The sequence below is a fragment of the Cyprinus carpio genome, chromosome A18 (assembly GCF_018340385.1).
Source record: "Cyprinus carpio isolate SPL01 chromosome A18, ASM1834038v1, whole genome shotgun sequence".
NCBI classification, from domain to species: Eukaryota; Metazoa; Chordata; class Actinopteri; order Cypriniformes; family Cyprinidae; genus Cyprinus; species Cyprinus carpio.
Genome location: NC_056589.1, coordinates 15664829 through 15680436, shown reverse-complemented (window position 1 = coordinate 15680436; position 15608 = coordinate 15664829). Strand labels below are relative to the sequence as shown.

Here is a 15608-nt window from a genome sequence, read left to right as displayed (position 1 = left end):
CTCCTGTGATTAGTAGTATATCTCCAGCACGTGCGTTAAGATCAGGGTTGCCAGGTTTTCACAACAAATCCAGTTGCTTCTCAAAACTAGTCCAAAACTAGCCTCAATCGCGTTTCCAGGAGGTTCCCCGATAAAAATTGCATCCCGGGGTTTAAATATACGTTTTTGGCAGGGTTGCCCTGGTAATATTCACATTTTAGGGGCTAAATATCACGTTATTGGTATTGGGATCGCTTCAACCCGCGGACATGAAAAAAACAACCGCAGACTTGGCAACACTGGTTCAGGTGGAGCGGCATTTACTACAGAGCCGTAGTCCACCGACAAGCTACACAAAATCGCTTTCAAGATCGACAAAGAATCGCCTGCGATTTTAAAATCGATTTTGTGTAGATTGTCAGTGAATTACGGCTCTGTGTAGTAAATGCCAACCAGTGTTGCCAAGTCTGCGGTTGTTTTTCATGACCGCGGGTTGAAGCGACCCCTAGCACAAAATTTGGCTAAAAAATAAATGTAAAAAAAACATTTGCACGATTCTAACATTAATTGAAAATAACAATAAAAATAGCCAGAAATTCATTGTCAGAATGCATTGTGATTGTTTACGATTTTATAAACCACCTGCATTGATATTTCATATCATTATTTAAATGATTTCACACTAACTCTGGCAGCTCAAAAATATTAAAACTAATATAAAAAACTAAAATACAATTAATAAAAACTACATTTAAAGATGTCTGACAAAACAGAAGGGCATTTCTTTTTTAAATGATGTGATTAAATGAGTCATTTGCAACAAGATGACTAAAGTGCTTTAAGAAAGTCAACAGTGTTGATGTCATGTTGACTTGAGGAGAATTTTCTGTGGTGACGGCCTGTTGAGTTGTCCTTTAATCAGCCAAAGTTGTGACCGTATTTAAGTTTCAGTTAGTCATAGGAAGTCTGTAAAAAAAACTAAGATCTGACCGTTCTGCCGTACACTAAATGATGTGCAATAAACCCACACTTTTGCGTGAGTCTCTGCAAACCACCAGTTTGAGCTGAGGCAGTAAAATAATTAAGGATGTTGACAGACAATCTTGCACAATCCATTGACAAATGATAACCAGATCTTTAACTCACGGCTTGTTGGATGGGAAAGGCTTTCATTTTACTCAAGAGGGTGATACAGGAAAATAAGTAAAGCTTGCAGGTTAAGTTCCTTGTTTTTTTCCTTTCCCATAACTCACTCACTGTTTTCACATACGTGTACATAGTTTGAAAATAAAACCAGTATAGTTTGTTCTGTCCTTTTTTCGTCAGTAGAAAAAAATGTACCCGCTTGTATCTCTCTACTTGGAGTAATTCCAAAGAAAATCATTAATTTTGTCTTGCGTTAAGTTTCCGTTCCTGAAAACCCAGTCTGCTCACTTTATGAATTTCACACGTATTCCTTCAGGAGCTCGCCCTGAGAAACCAGCTGCCGACCAGCATGGAGCAGGACGGCGGCACTCAAAACCCTGTGTCCTCACCCGGCATGGGCCAAGACGCCCGTAACATGACCACCAACAGCTCTGACCCGTTCTTGAACAGGTAACACGCATCAAACTACAAAAGTGCAGGACTGCAGTCATACAAGAAAAACTCACTTTTGCATTTCCACATGGTAGTTGTTACCAGTTAAAAGGCACATAAGGGCAATGAACCTTCCCACAAAGGATGTTTGGCTGCATTGTGTGTGTGTTTTACTTGAATGACACTCATTGGTGACCCCTGCTGAAGAAGCTGTTGAAAGCAAGTCAGGATTAAACTGCTTTTGCAGAGAAGTGCGCCCTCCGGTGGTGGTCAAGCACATATATATCTCTCCTCCTACGTGAGGGCAGATAAGGGATTGATGTGAATAGCAAAGCGACCTGTGAGAACATGTGGTCTGGGTCTTAGACAAGCCCCCCCCCCCCATCACCCCACCTCTGCTACGCTCACAAAGAGCTCATTCATCCAGCAGCTCTCATGCACTGAAGCCACATTTCATTCTCTTAATTAGAAGAAACTTGCTGTATTTTCCTTCACTGTAGCATGTCCTCTGCCCTCTTTATTTGAGCACTCTGAACTGCCTGCCTGCTATTTATAGAGAGCTTTTCTCAGACCACCAACAAAACAACACCTTTTACAATGACTCTCAAAGGCAGTTCAAAGCAGGCCTATGACTACTAAATTAGCGAATTAATTTTTATTTTACTCAGAAAAATGTTTGTTTGTTTGTTTTTTACTTTGGAATAACACAAATGATATTTTAAACAAATCAAAACATATTTATGTTTTAGTTTATGTACAATCTCCACTCTTTTAAATCACAGCTCTTCACACTATCATTCTCTCAACCAACATCATAATATTGTGATTCTTTGTGTATTGCTATTCAAGAAACATTTACTTAATAAGAAAAGATGTTATGTTCTTTTTGCTAACTTTTTTCCCAGTCATCTGTGCTGGATTTCAGTGTTTTGCACCATTATATTCTTAGCTTGTTTTGAGTTTGGATTGTGGTATATACAGGTGCTGGTCATATAATTAGAATATCATCAAAACGTTGATTTATTTCACTAATTCCATTCAAAACGTGAAACTTGTATATTATATTCATTCATTACACACAGACTGATGTATTTCAAATGTTTATTTCTTTTAATTTTGATGATTATAACTGACAACTAAGGAAAATCCCAAATTAGTATCTCAGAAAATTAGAATATAACTTAAGACCAATACAAAGAAAGGATTTTTAGAAATCTTGGCCAACTAAAAAGTATAAAAATGAAAAGTATGAGCATGTACAGCACTCAATACTTAGTTGGGGCTGCTTTTGCCTGAATTACTGCAGCAATGCGGCGTGGCATGGAGTCGATCAGTCTGTGGCACTGCTCAGGTGTTATGAGAGCCCAGGTTGCTCTGATCGTGGCCTTCAGCTCTTCTGAATTATTGGGTCTGCATATCGCATCTTCCTCTTCACAATACCCCATAGATTTTCTATGGGGTTAAGGTCAGGCGAGTTTGCTGGCCAATTAAGAACAGGGATACCATGGTCCTTAAACCAGGTACTGGAAGCTTTGGCACCGTGTGCAGGTGCCAAGTCCTGTTGGAAAATGAAATCTGCATCTCCATAAAGTTGGTCAGCAGTAGGAAGCATGAAGTGCTCTAAAACTTCCTGGTATGGCTGTGTTGACCTTGGACCTCAGAAAACACAGTGGACCAACACCAGCGGATGACATGGCACCGCAAACCATCACTGACTGTGGAAACTTTACCATGGAACTCAAGAAATGTGGATTGTGTGCCTCTCCTCTCTTCCTCCAGACTCTGGGACCCTGATATCCAAAGGAAATGCAAAATTTACTTTCATCAGAGTACATAACTTTGGACCACTCAGCAGCAGTCCATCCTTTTTGAAGCGAGACGCTTCTGACGCTGTCTGTTGTTCAAGAGTGGCTTGACTCCAGGAATGATGCGACAGCTGAAACCCATGTCTTGCATATGTCTGTGTGTAGTGGTTCTTGAAGCACTGACTCCAGCTGCAGTCCACTCTTTGTGAATTTCCCCCACATTTCTGAATGGGTTTTGTTTCACAATCCCCTCCAGGGTGCGGTTATACCTATTGCTTGTACACTTTTTTCTTTCACATCTTTTCCTTCCCTTCGCCTCTCTATTAATGTGCTTGGACACAGAGCTCTGTGAACAGCCAGCCTCTTTGCGATGACCTTTTGTGTCTTGCCCTCCTTGTGCAAGGTGTCAATGGTCGTCTTTTGGACAACTGTCAAGTCAGCAGTCTTCCCCATGATTGTGTAGCCTACAGAACTAGACTGAGAGACCATTTAAAGGCTTTGCAGGTGTTTTGAGTTAATTAACTGATTAGAGTGTGGCACCAGGTGTCTTCAATATTGAATCTTTTCACAATATTCTAATTTTATGAGATAATGAATTTGAGATTTTCCTTAGTTGTCAGTTATAAACATCAAAAATCGTGTAACATTTAAAAATTCTTTTAATGCCTCTTTTAAACAATTGAATGCGTCCTTGCTGAATAAAAGTGTTCATTTCTTTCAAAAAAATCTTGCTGATAGCGAACTACTTAATTTGTTACATATGTACACGATTTAGATTTGTCTAAACAATTGTGGCCTGGTGTTTTTCTGTGCAGTGGGACATATCACTCCAGAGACGAGAGCACAGACAGTGGCCTGAGCATGAGCAGTTACAGCGTCCCCCGCACTCCAGACGACTTCCTCAACAGTGTGGACGAGATGGAGACAGGTACGCCACAACCAAAATACTCAAAATGTAACCACACCCATGATAACAGCACATTTTAAAACAAACCATCTCGCTCTCAGGTGATACCCTCGGCCCCAGCTCCATGGCAACACAGCCCAGCCGTTTCCCCGACTACCTAGACGCGATCCCGGGCACAGATGTGGACCTGGGCACGCTGGAGGGGGAGAGCATGGCTGTGGAGGGCGAGGAGCTGATGCCCAGCCTGCAGGAAGCCCTGAGCTCTGACATCCTCAACGACATGGAGACTGTGCTGGCAGCTACCAAGATCGACAAGGAGAACTTTCTAACCTGGCTATAGAGCACCTGAACCCAGCACTACGCCTTCTCTTCCAACATGCTGAACTGCTGCCTAATCCAATCTGTGAAGGATGTGTAGATGCTTTGAGTTGAGAAAAGAAAAGACGTTTCACCCTACTGGACAGTTGTTTTTTTTTCTTTATCTTCTGTTCACTACGTTTGGCCGAATTGGTTTTAAAAGCTGAGGTATTTTAACCTTTGGTCCTTTTGTGCTTTTTTTTTCCCTTATGTTTTTTTTTTTCGTGTCTGCATCCTCAAGGCTGGCCCATGAACAGACAAGTATTCACAAGTACCCAAATCTCTTTCACGGCTGTACTGACAGCCCATCAGCGTGCAAGTATATGAAAGTGAAGTTGTGTGCGCAAAGTGTCGTGCATCCCCTCATGAAAACTCCTCGCGGGGCGAACAGGTGTTCCCCAAGAGAGAGAAATAAAGACAGACGAACCCTTAAATCAACCTACCGCAACCTCCTGTGACTGCAGATCCCATCTCAGAACATCCTTGATCTCAGCTCGCCTACTTTTTTCCTCACAGTAATGAGCCTGAGAAACCAAAAAGTGATGAGGAGGTTGTCTGTACATGTTTTGTTACAGATAGGAATGGGATTGAAAGGTCTAAATCTTAAGGGTTTCAATGTGTGGCTTTGGTTAAATAAATACTGCTGCTTGGCTGTGCCAGCATATCACACTCGAAACCGTCAAATCAAGTGCCTTCAGACAAAAAAATTGAAACATGTTCCTGTTTTTACACTAGAGATCATAGATCAAATTTGACGTTTGCTTTTACTTACTCGCTTCATTAATCAAAGTATATTTCTTTCAAAGGTTTTATAAAAAAAATATTATGTTGGGAATTAGGGTTTGATTTTTTTTTTTCTTTCTCTTTAAAGAACCCTAGCCTCTTTATGTGTTAGTTTTATTTAAGCCTGATTTTGTTTCTTGAGGGTTATGGCATTCATGTGTGATCAAAGAACAAATCAGATCTGGTTTTTGCTCTCATGTATACAGAACAACTATTCTCAGAGCTGCCTTACAGTACATGATTCACAAAGAACACTAACTAGATGGACGCTATCATTTCTGCTATATCATGATCAATTTGAGGAGGGATCGTTTGGTTTTGTTACCTGTATCTATTTTTATCTTACAATTTTAGTATCTCAGTTGATATGTTGTTGCTTACTTGCATATTTTAGTGCAAATCTCTTGTGATTATTTTTTGTTGTTTTGTTTTTTTTCATCCAAAAGCATGGAACTTAAATATCAAGGGCACTTTGATCAATAGACAGACATCTCTGATATGAGCTCCAGTAGAGTCTGGATGGATATCTTGCAGGAAAAGGATGGTTCTGATATGTTTAGATGGGTAGAAGAGCATGTCTTGAGGGTTAGTGCTGTAGATTCAGTTAACTTGGATTTGAATTTGGTAACTGTGGATATGAATAATAGAGTAGACTTCTATGGAAACAATCAGTTATCGTTTCTGTCAGGATTTCTTTAAGGCTTCCAAAGACTTTTTTTTTTTAAAAATGAATCTTTTAATGGACGACAAAAAAATAATTGATCATACTTTTATGTACACGTAAGACATAAGCTAATGAGAAAAGGTGTAATTGATTTGTGAGGAGATCTCTAACAAAGCAAGATTTGACAGGTCCTGAAGACACAGTAGGAAGGTTACATAGGTTTACATTATTTCACTAGAGTAGAACACTACAGGGATTTGCCCATTACAAATTTGCTGCAGATGCTTTGCATTCAGTAATATGAATATTTCCTCTTGTTTACAATAAGGTTACCTTTACACTACATGATTATAGCTTAATAATTGGCCCTTACACTAAATGTGTGTTGTACTGATTTTTTTTATTTTATTTTATTTATTTTTTTTTTTAAAGGTGAGGTTTTATCAGTATAATATTCTGTGGTCTGTGGGGTGAATATACTGCTAAGATTTATAACTTAATTGGCTCAGTAAACAAAAATGTTATGGTCAAAAAACTGCAAGCTAGGCCATTGTAAAGAAAGTTAGAGGTTATAGAGAAAATGAAAGTGGTGTGGAAAACAAGAAAACAAAAAGACAAGCTAAGAGAAATATCTATTTTTGCAAACATAGTATTGATGGCAGACTCTAGTCTAGGGGTAAAACAGTGTTGGAGAGAGCAATGCAACAAAATGTTTTATGAATTGTGGGTACAGTGATGGTATTGCACGTTTATAGAACATTGACTAAAATGTGTATGTCACTTAAACATGATTTTATGCTTGCTTAGTGTGCAACTGTTCAGAATATATAGTAACTGTTTACTTTTTTTTTGTAGTGGTAGTACTAATCACACAAGTTAATGGATTGGTATTTAGATTTCTTTTAAATGCACCCACAATGAATTTATATCCATTTATGATCTCTCTCTCTCTCTCTCTCTCTCTCTCTCTCTTTTTAAATCAATGTATGTGCATGTACCTTAGAAACTTAAGTTCTGTTACATTATATCTCTTTACATATTACTTTAAAATTGGCCTGGAATAAAGTATATACTTTGGTAGATGCTGTGTTTAATCGGTTTCATCCAACATTTTATGCATTATGAGCAGAGTATTATTAGAGATTAATTGTAAATTGTGTCCGAGGAAAATGTTTTACACTACATTATGCAGTCCACACAGGTTAAATCACTTTATTGGATCACTACTGTAAATCTAACCAACATCAACACTTTTTAAAAAACATGTACCATGAATTGGTAACACTTTACAATAAGGTTCATTAGCTAAATTAGTAAACTGCTTTACTTAAAATGAATTAACCATGAACAATATGTCTACAGCATTTATTAATCTTAATGTTAGCGGGAAACGGTGTCCCTTCCGCGGCTGTAAGACACTGTATGACATTCACGTTACATGATTTGACTAATTTTTATGTAGAAAGGGCGATAGCGCACCGTCCTGTAGTACAAATTGGACTACACTGGTGTAGACACAGACACACACACACAAAAAAAGAAAATTACATTGTTCAAGTATTCACTACTTAAAGTTTAAAAACTGCTGGGAATAACCTATTTACAATATTAAATGTATAAAACCAGACTTAACCACATTATGATGAAAATGTTCTCTTCAGATTCTGACTATAGCTTGTGTTCTAGCCTGCATTTCCTCAGCGGCTCCATTTAAAATGATGGCATCATGTTCCTCACTGCAGGACGTGAAATAAATATTAACTGTGTTACATTTACATATGAACATATATAAAACATGGGATAATGCATAACAGAGTGCTGCAGTCTGGTTCTGGATGTAAAAACGCCAATCATTTTCTCCATAGGGAAATTCATTTTTAACAATAACTTATAAACCATTAAAGACAGACCTACTGTGTGCTACGAGGTGTAAATGTGTTTAACAGCTGAATTTGTGGTGAAAAACTACATTACCCATGATGCTGTATAGAAAAGTCCACCAGAGTAATGGCATATAATAAATATTTGCCATCACTCTTGTGGACTTTTCTGTAAAAAAAAAATAAAAATAACAAATAAAAAAAATTTAAACAAGCTGTTAAACACTGATTTTGATGGAGAAATATAAAACTATTTTTATCTATTTTTTATAGATAAATAATTTTTATTCAATTGTCATTGAAGTTCTTTACCTCTTTAAAGCCATTAAATACACAGTTATGCACCTTTGTCTTTTTGATTTTTTTTTTGTTTTTCACATTAAAAAAAAAAGTTTTATCATGTTATGATTCACCTTGTAGCTAGTTGGTTTGGTTCATGGCTTATAACAAAAACATTTTTAAAATCCCTATGGGAAAAGTTTATTGAAAAAAAAAAAAACTTCCAGAACAAAGGCTGCTGAAAAGGTGGATAAGAAATAGGTACAGTCATGGCCAAAAGTTTTGGCAGTGACAAATTTTGTGTTTTGCAAAGTTTGCTGCTTCAGTTTTTGTAGATAATTTTTCCATGTTTCTATGGTATACCGAAAAACAATTAAGCATATTAGTTTTAAAGTCTTCAAAACCTCTGCAATCAGCTCTGGCATGCTGGATATTAGCTTCTGGGCCAAATCCTGACTGATGGCGATCCATTCTTGCCTTATTAGTTCTCGGAGTTGATCATAATTTGTGGGCTTCTGCTTGTCCACTCGCCTTTTGAGGACTGTCCACAGGTTCTCTATGGGATTGAGATCCGGGGAGTTGCCTGGCTATGGATCCAAAATTTCGATGTAATGATCTTTGAGCCACTTCTTTATCACTCTTGCTTTGTGACATGGTGCTCCATCATGCTGGAAAATGCACGGATCATCACCAAACTGCTCATGGATCGTTGAAAGAAGTCGCTCTTGCAGGACGTTTTGATACCATTCTTTATTCATGGCAGTGTTTTTGGGCAGAATTATGAGAGAGCTCATTCCTTTGGTTGAAAAGCAACTCCACACATGGATGGTCTCAGGATGCTTCACTGTTGGCACGTCACAGGACTCATGGTAGCGTTCACCTGTTCTTCTCCGAACAATCGATTTTCCAGATATCCCAAACAGTCGGAAGGGAGCTTCATCAGAGAAAATAACTTTGCACCAGTCTTCTGCTAGCCAATCCTTGTACTTCCTGCAGAATTTCAGTCTGTCCTTGACGTTTTTCTTGGAGAGAAGTGGCTTCTCTGCTGCTCTTCTTGACACCAGGCCGTTGTCCAAAAGTCTTGGCCTCACTGTGTGTGCAGATGCTCTCACACCAACCTGTTGTTATTCCTGAGCAAGCTCTGCACTGCTGGAGACATGATTTCAGCTGACTCCTCAGGAGGAGATGGTCCTGGCGCTTGCTGGACACTCTGGGACGTCCCGAAGACTTCTTCACTGCAGTTGAAGCGCTCTCCTTGAAGTTCTTGATGATCCGGTAAATGCTTCTTTCAGATGCAATAATATTTGTAGCAATTTCCTTGCATGTGAGGCCATTTTGATGCACCGCAATGATGGCTGCACATGTTTCTTTGGGGGTAACCATTGCTAACAAGAACACAATGATCGGAAGCACTTCTTTCCTCCTTTTGTAGCAATCAGTCTGCTCTTACAATCTAATTAGTATGATAGTTATTTCACCTGACTAGTACTCATTCACACTTTCACATGTGTTGCTGATATGATTAGCCAATTAATGTAAGCTGGTCATTTTGTGTCAGAAACAAAACATTTTTTGCTTCTTTGTGTGTGTGTGTGTGTGTGTTGATTAGCCAATTAATGTAATGTGTGTGTGTGTGTGTGTGTGTGTGTGTGGTGTGTGTGTGTGTGTGTGCGTGCGTGAATGAAAAGAAAAAAAATTTTTTGGCCAATTAAGCTTTTAGCATTATTTAAAATGCATCTGATCACTCTACACAATAATCTAGAAACAATGTGTATAAACACCCACAACACCTTAAGCAGCAAACTTTGCAAAACACAAAATTTATGTCACTGCCAAAACTTTTGCCCATGACTGGTACATGGTTCAAATTACATCACATATCTGGATCCACATGTTTTTAATAAGCAATTATTTAAATGTAAAAATACTGCCAAAAAAAAAACCAAGCACTCTGATGATACTCACATGACTCTGTAGTGCACTTCCCGTTGTGAGCAGGCCAACCTGTAGCCCAGAGTGACGACCAGTATGATAATAAGGAAAGCATCATACCGCCAATGAAACTACCGGCATGGAACCGAGGACCTGCTGTTGGGATACTAGGAGGAACGCCTGTTTTATCCATCCAAAGAAAATGGAAGTTTCAAATTTTGACTGTAGTAATGCTGATGCTGCTGGTGAAACCAATATAATCAACTGATCACAAGTATTGCAACAAATCAGGAAATCATGCTGTACCTGTAGATGCAGAAATCAGGTGTTTGCTCTCTGCTGAGATGTGCACAGTGTTCACAGACGGCTCAGTTGGGTTCATATGTTCAGTTTTGGGCAGTAAAGTTGAATAGTTGGACATGTTTGATCCAGTCACTGAAGTCTCTCCTGCTCTCTGCTGAGATGTCTGTCCTGTCTGTATGGAAAAAGCTAAAGCTATTTATTTGTTCTTATATTACAGAAATTAGAATCAAAGCCACTAGCAGAGTACTTTTATAATATTGTGTAATAGCATACATCTGGTCCAAAACATTGTGAATCCTGCAGTCTGTATTTTTCATGGAAAAACTTGAGTAAGATGGTGCGAGTTAAGAGATTCATGGCTGTACTACTTAAGAATAACTTGTAAGTTGTTTACATGTAAATTGTCTCAAAAACAGTAAGCAGTGAACCATCTACCTAGACTAGTTTCTCTCAACCAGGGCCTGGAATAAAGTATGTACTTTGGTAGATAATGTCTTTAATCAGAAACTCATCATGAGCGAAGAATTACACTTTTAGTGTAATTGTGTCTGAGAAAAAAATCCTTTACACAGCAAAACATGCATATACATGCCACATCAAACTCATCATATCATGTCCTGTAGTACAACTAGACTAGAAAATAAAGCACACAGACACTGAAAATACACTGAGTTCAAGTATGCGCTACTTGAAATGGGGGCCAGGGCCCAACAGAGGGCCTCAGCAAAGTTCCATGACAGCCTCAAGATAACTTAAAAAATATTTTAAATAAGACAAAACAAGCATTAAACAACTATAAATCAAGATTTATTTATTTAGAAGAAGAAGAACCAGGGTTTCCACAGTCTTGAAAAATCTGGATATATGAGGGAGCCTAACTTTAAAGTGTGATTTGTAGACCTTTAGAAAAGTGAATTAATAACTCCTTGGCATTTATAAAATGAATATACCTCCTTTTTTTTTTTGCCAAGCTTTAAAATTGACCCTTTTCTCAGACTTGACAGATGAGCTCACTTATGTCACGTTTGGGCAATAAAAATGAGGTGCTGAGGTAGCCTATATGACTGGGGGCTGTTGCTAGGGTCCTCTGGCTTTGATGTTTCAAGGCAGTAAATAGGCTGTTTCTGAATGGCTGCTTATTAAAGAAACTAACGTAGGCTACCTCTCTCTGACCCTTTTACATCCGTCCAGCTTCTCCTCTATATCTATGGGAACTACCCAAAAGACTAATAATAGTAATGAGCAATAGGGATGTTTTGCTTCGCAGGCACCACTAAAAAAACGACAAATTTGGCATCTTTACCATTAGGCCTGCTTCATTTCGGAGCCTGCTGTCTAGGTAGGCAGCTCACTCAGTTTTTAGACAGAACCGAAATGTTCCAAACTCTGTGTCCACGTATACACAGTGGAAGCTTTCGCGAGTTCCGTAATACAGCGCGCTTTCCACAGAGTTCTTATAATATAAACAAACAACTGAGAAACACTTACACTTACACTGACAAACCCAGACACGAATTAATGAAGATGAAACACAAACAGCGGTTCATTTTCTTCACGAAAAACTAAATTCCTACTACAACCCCAAACTGAATGACAGCCATGACGGACGGAAAAAGTCTCAGTGTTGAGTCTGTCCTCATTGCAGACGACTTAAACTGCTTCAGATGCCATTCAGAGGAACACGTTAGAAATCATTTTTAAATTTAGTTAGACTTTATATCCAGTTTTATTAAACACCAGCACAACTGGATGACATCAACAGCGACTGAAACTGTAGATGGTCTTTACTGGGGGTTTGATCTGCACATCTGTCGGGGTGTGTGTGTGTGTGTGTTCTAAAGCTGGAGCTGCGCAGCATGTCTTATGCAACATTATTGTCAAGTTGATGCTTTAAGATGCTTTAATGATGTCCAACCAAGTGATTTGAAACTCTTTTTATTTTTGCAAAGCATAACAGTCTGGAGGGACAAATCGAAAAACATTTACTAAATCCCCTCAGGCACGTTCAATTGAGCCAGAAATCCCATGGCCACAGGTATTTGATAAATGATCAATTCAGTTATAGGTTATTTGCAAATGGTGACTGAGGCTAAGTTTTTCAAAGCATCACAAAATGTCAAAAACAAAAATATGTCACCGTCTTTTCAAATTTATGGCCACTTAATGCAAGCATGAAGTAAAGAAAGAAACAGATGCATGTCTATCTCCAATTTCAGTGTTTGTGCCTGGCCCTTGTCTAGTGTCCAACATTTTTACTTTTACACTGCATTGTTTTGTTAAAGCTACTATAATATAATTACGACCATTTATATGAATCATATCAGTTGCTATACACCAAAACCATATGTATATTATTACTTGTGAGCTATCAAGGTTTTAGGGCTGTACTACATCAGTGTTTTCACCACAACATATGTCCCATGCTAAGTATTAAAAAAGGTAAAATAAAAAAAGATAATTGCCAATTTGGGCAAATGTCTGCAGGATGTCCAAATTGGCACATGGGATTTATTTGAAACAGAGATTATACTTTATAACAGATTATAACAGAATTCCATTAAAAACATTAGGCCTTTCTGTTAAACGTAAATTTGACATGCATGAAAATGCTTATAGCCAATTTTCACAAAACAGCAAGACTTCTCATCACATTTTTGTAATTTACACTGAAAATACATAACCATGGAAAAACTGAGACCACGGGATTCTACATTACACGTCTCATTAATGAGCTAATCGCTAAAGTGCCCAAAAGAATGTTTTCTTCTCCGAACAATCGCTTTTCCAGATGTCCCAAACAATCGGAAGGGAGCTTCATCAGAGTTCACCAGCTTTGCACCAGTCTTCTGCTGTCCAATCCTTGTACTTCCTGCAGAATTTCAGTCTGTCCTTGACGTTTTTCTTGGAGAGAAGTGGCTTCTTTGCTACTCTTCTTGACACCAGGCCGTTGTCTAAAAGTCTTGGCCTCAGTGTGTGTGCAGATGCTCTCACACCAGCCTGTTGTTATTCCTGAGCAAGCTCTGCACTGCTAGAGACATGATTTCAGCTGACTCCTCAGGAGGAGATGGTCCTGGCGCTTGCTGGACACTCTGGGACGTCCTGAAGACTTCTTCACTGCAGTTGAAGCGCTCTCCTTGAAGTTCTTGATGATCCGGTAAATGCTTCTTTCAGATGCAATAATATTTGTAGCAATTTCCTTGCATGTGAGGCCATTTTTGATGCACCGCAATGATGGCTGTACATGTTTCTTTGGGGGTAACCATTGCTAACAAGAACACAATGATTGGAAGCACTTTCTTTCCTTCTTTTTATAGCAATCAGTCTGCTCTTACAGTCTAATTAGTATGATAGTGATTTCACCTGACTAGTACTCATTCACACTTTCACATGTGTTGCTGATATGATTATAGTTTAATGTAAGCTGGTCATTTTGTGTCAGAAACAAAACATTTTTTGCTTCTTTGTGTGTGTGTGTGTGTGTGTGTGTGTGTGTGTGTGAAAGAAAAAAAATTTTTTTGGCCAATTAAGCTTTTAGCATTTATTTAAAATGCATCTGATCACTCTACACAATAATCTAGAAACAATGTGTATAAACACCACAACAGCTTAAGCAGCAAACTTTGCAAAACACAAAATTTATGTCACTGCCAAAACTTTTGCCCATGACTGGTACATGGTTCAAATTACATCACATATCTGGATCCACATGTTTTTTAATAAGCAATTATTTAAATGTAAAAATACTGCAAACAAAAAAAAAACCAAGCACTCTGATGATACTCACATGACTCTGTAGTGCACTTCCCGTTGTGAGCAGGCCAACCTGTAGCCCAGAGTGACGACCAGTATGATAATAAAGGAAAGCATCATACCGCCAATGAAACTACCGGCATGGAACCGAGGACCTGCTGTTGGGATACTAGGAGGAACGCCTGTTTTTATCCATCCAAAAGAAAATGGAAGTTTCAAATTTTGACTGTAGCAATGCTGATGCTGCTGGTGAAACCAATATAATCAACATGATCACAAGTATTGCAACAAATCAGGAAATCATGCTGTACCTGTAGATGCAGAAATCAGGTGTTTGCTCTCTGCTGAGATGTGCACAGTGTTCACAGACGGCTCAGTTGGGTTCATATGTTCAGTTTTGGGCAGTAAAGTTGAATAGTTGGACATGTTTGATCCAGTCACTGAAGTCTCTCCTTCAGCTGAATGTGTCTGGACAGCTCTCCTGTCTGCGTATGGAAAATCCAGATCAGCAGAAAAGCTATTTATTTGTTCTTATATTACAGAAATTAGAATCAAAGCCACTAGCAGAGTACTTTTATAATATTGTGTAATAGCATACATCTGGTCCAAAACATTGTGAATCCTGCAGTCTGTATTTTCATGGAAAACTTGAGTAAGATGGTGCGAGTTAAGAGATTCATGGCTGTACTACTTAAGAATAACTTGTAAGTTGTTTACATGTAAATTGTCTCAAAAACAGTAAGCAGTGAACCATCTACCTAGACTAGTTTCTCTCAACCAGGGCCTGGAATAAAGTATGTACTTTGTAGATAATGTCTTTTAATCAGAAACTCATCATGAGCGAAGAATTACACTTTTAGTGTAATTGTGTCTGAGAAAAAAATCCTTTACACAGCAAAACATGCATATACATGCCACATCAAACTCATCATATCATGTCCTGTAGTACAACTAGACTAGAAAATAAAGCACAAGGCACTGAAAATACACTGAGTTCAAGTATTCTCTACTTGAAATGGGGGCCAGGGCCCAACAGAGGGCCTCAGCAAAGTTCCATGACAGCCTCAAGATAACTTAAAAATATTTTAAATAAGACAAAACAAGCATTAAACAACTATAAATCAAGATTTATTTATTTAGAAGAAGAAGAACCAGGGTTTCCACAGTCTTGAAAAATCTGGATATATGAGGGAGCCTAACTTTAAAGTGTGATTTGTAGACCTTTAGAAAAGTGAATTAATAACTCCTTGGCATTTATAAAATGAATATACCTCCTTTTTTTTTTTTTGCCAAGCTTTAAAATTGACCCTTTTCTCAGACTTGACAGATGAGCTCACTTATGTCACGTTTGGGCAATAAAAATGAGGTGCTGAGGTAGGCCTATATGACTG

General features: G+C 38.4%; 1 protein-coding gene and 1 long non-coding RNA gene across 3 annotated transcripts in view; one reads left to right on the top strand and one right to left on the bottom strand.

The window, feature by feature from the left end:
- Positions 1–7153, top strand: part of LOC109110178 (transcriptional coactivator YAP1) — a 35122-nt gene extending 27969 nt beyond the window's left edge. For both annotated transcript variants that reach the window (XM_019123223.2, XM_019123222.2), the window contains 3 exons: positions 1442–1575; positions 4178–4290; positions 4371–7153. In XM_019123223.2, the coding sequence (XP_018978768.2) occupies positions 1442–1575; positions 4178–4290; positions 4371–4609 (486 nt within the window). In that variant the 3' untranslated portion in view covers positions 4610–7153. The remainder of the gene's footprint in view (positions 1–1441; positions 1576–4177; positions 4291–4370) is intronic.
- A 453-nt stretch (positions 7154–7606) lies between these two features.
- LOC109110179 lies at positions 7607–10608 on the bottom strand. The gene is made up of 3 exons (XR_006162472.1): positions 10471–10608; positions 10198–10344; positions 7607–7809 (listed from the first exon to the last, which is right to left on the bottom strand). It is a non-coding gene; the product is annotated as an uncharacterized LOC109110179 (long non-coding RNA).
- Positions 10609–15608: the final 5000 nt, after the last annotated feature.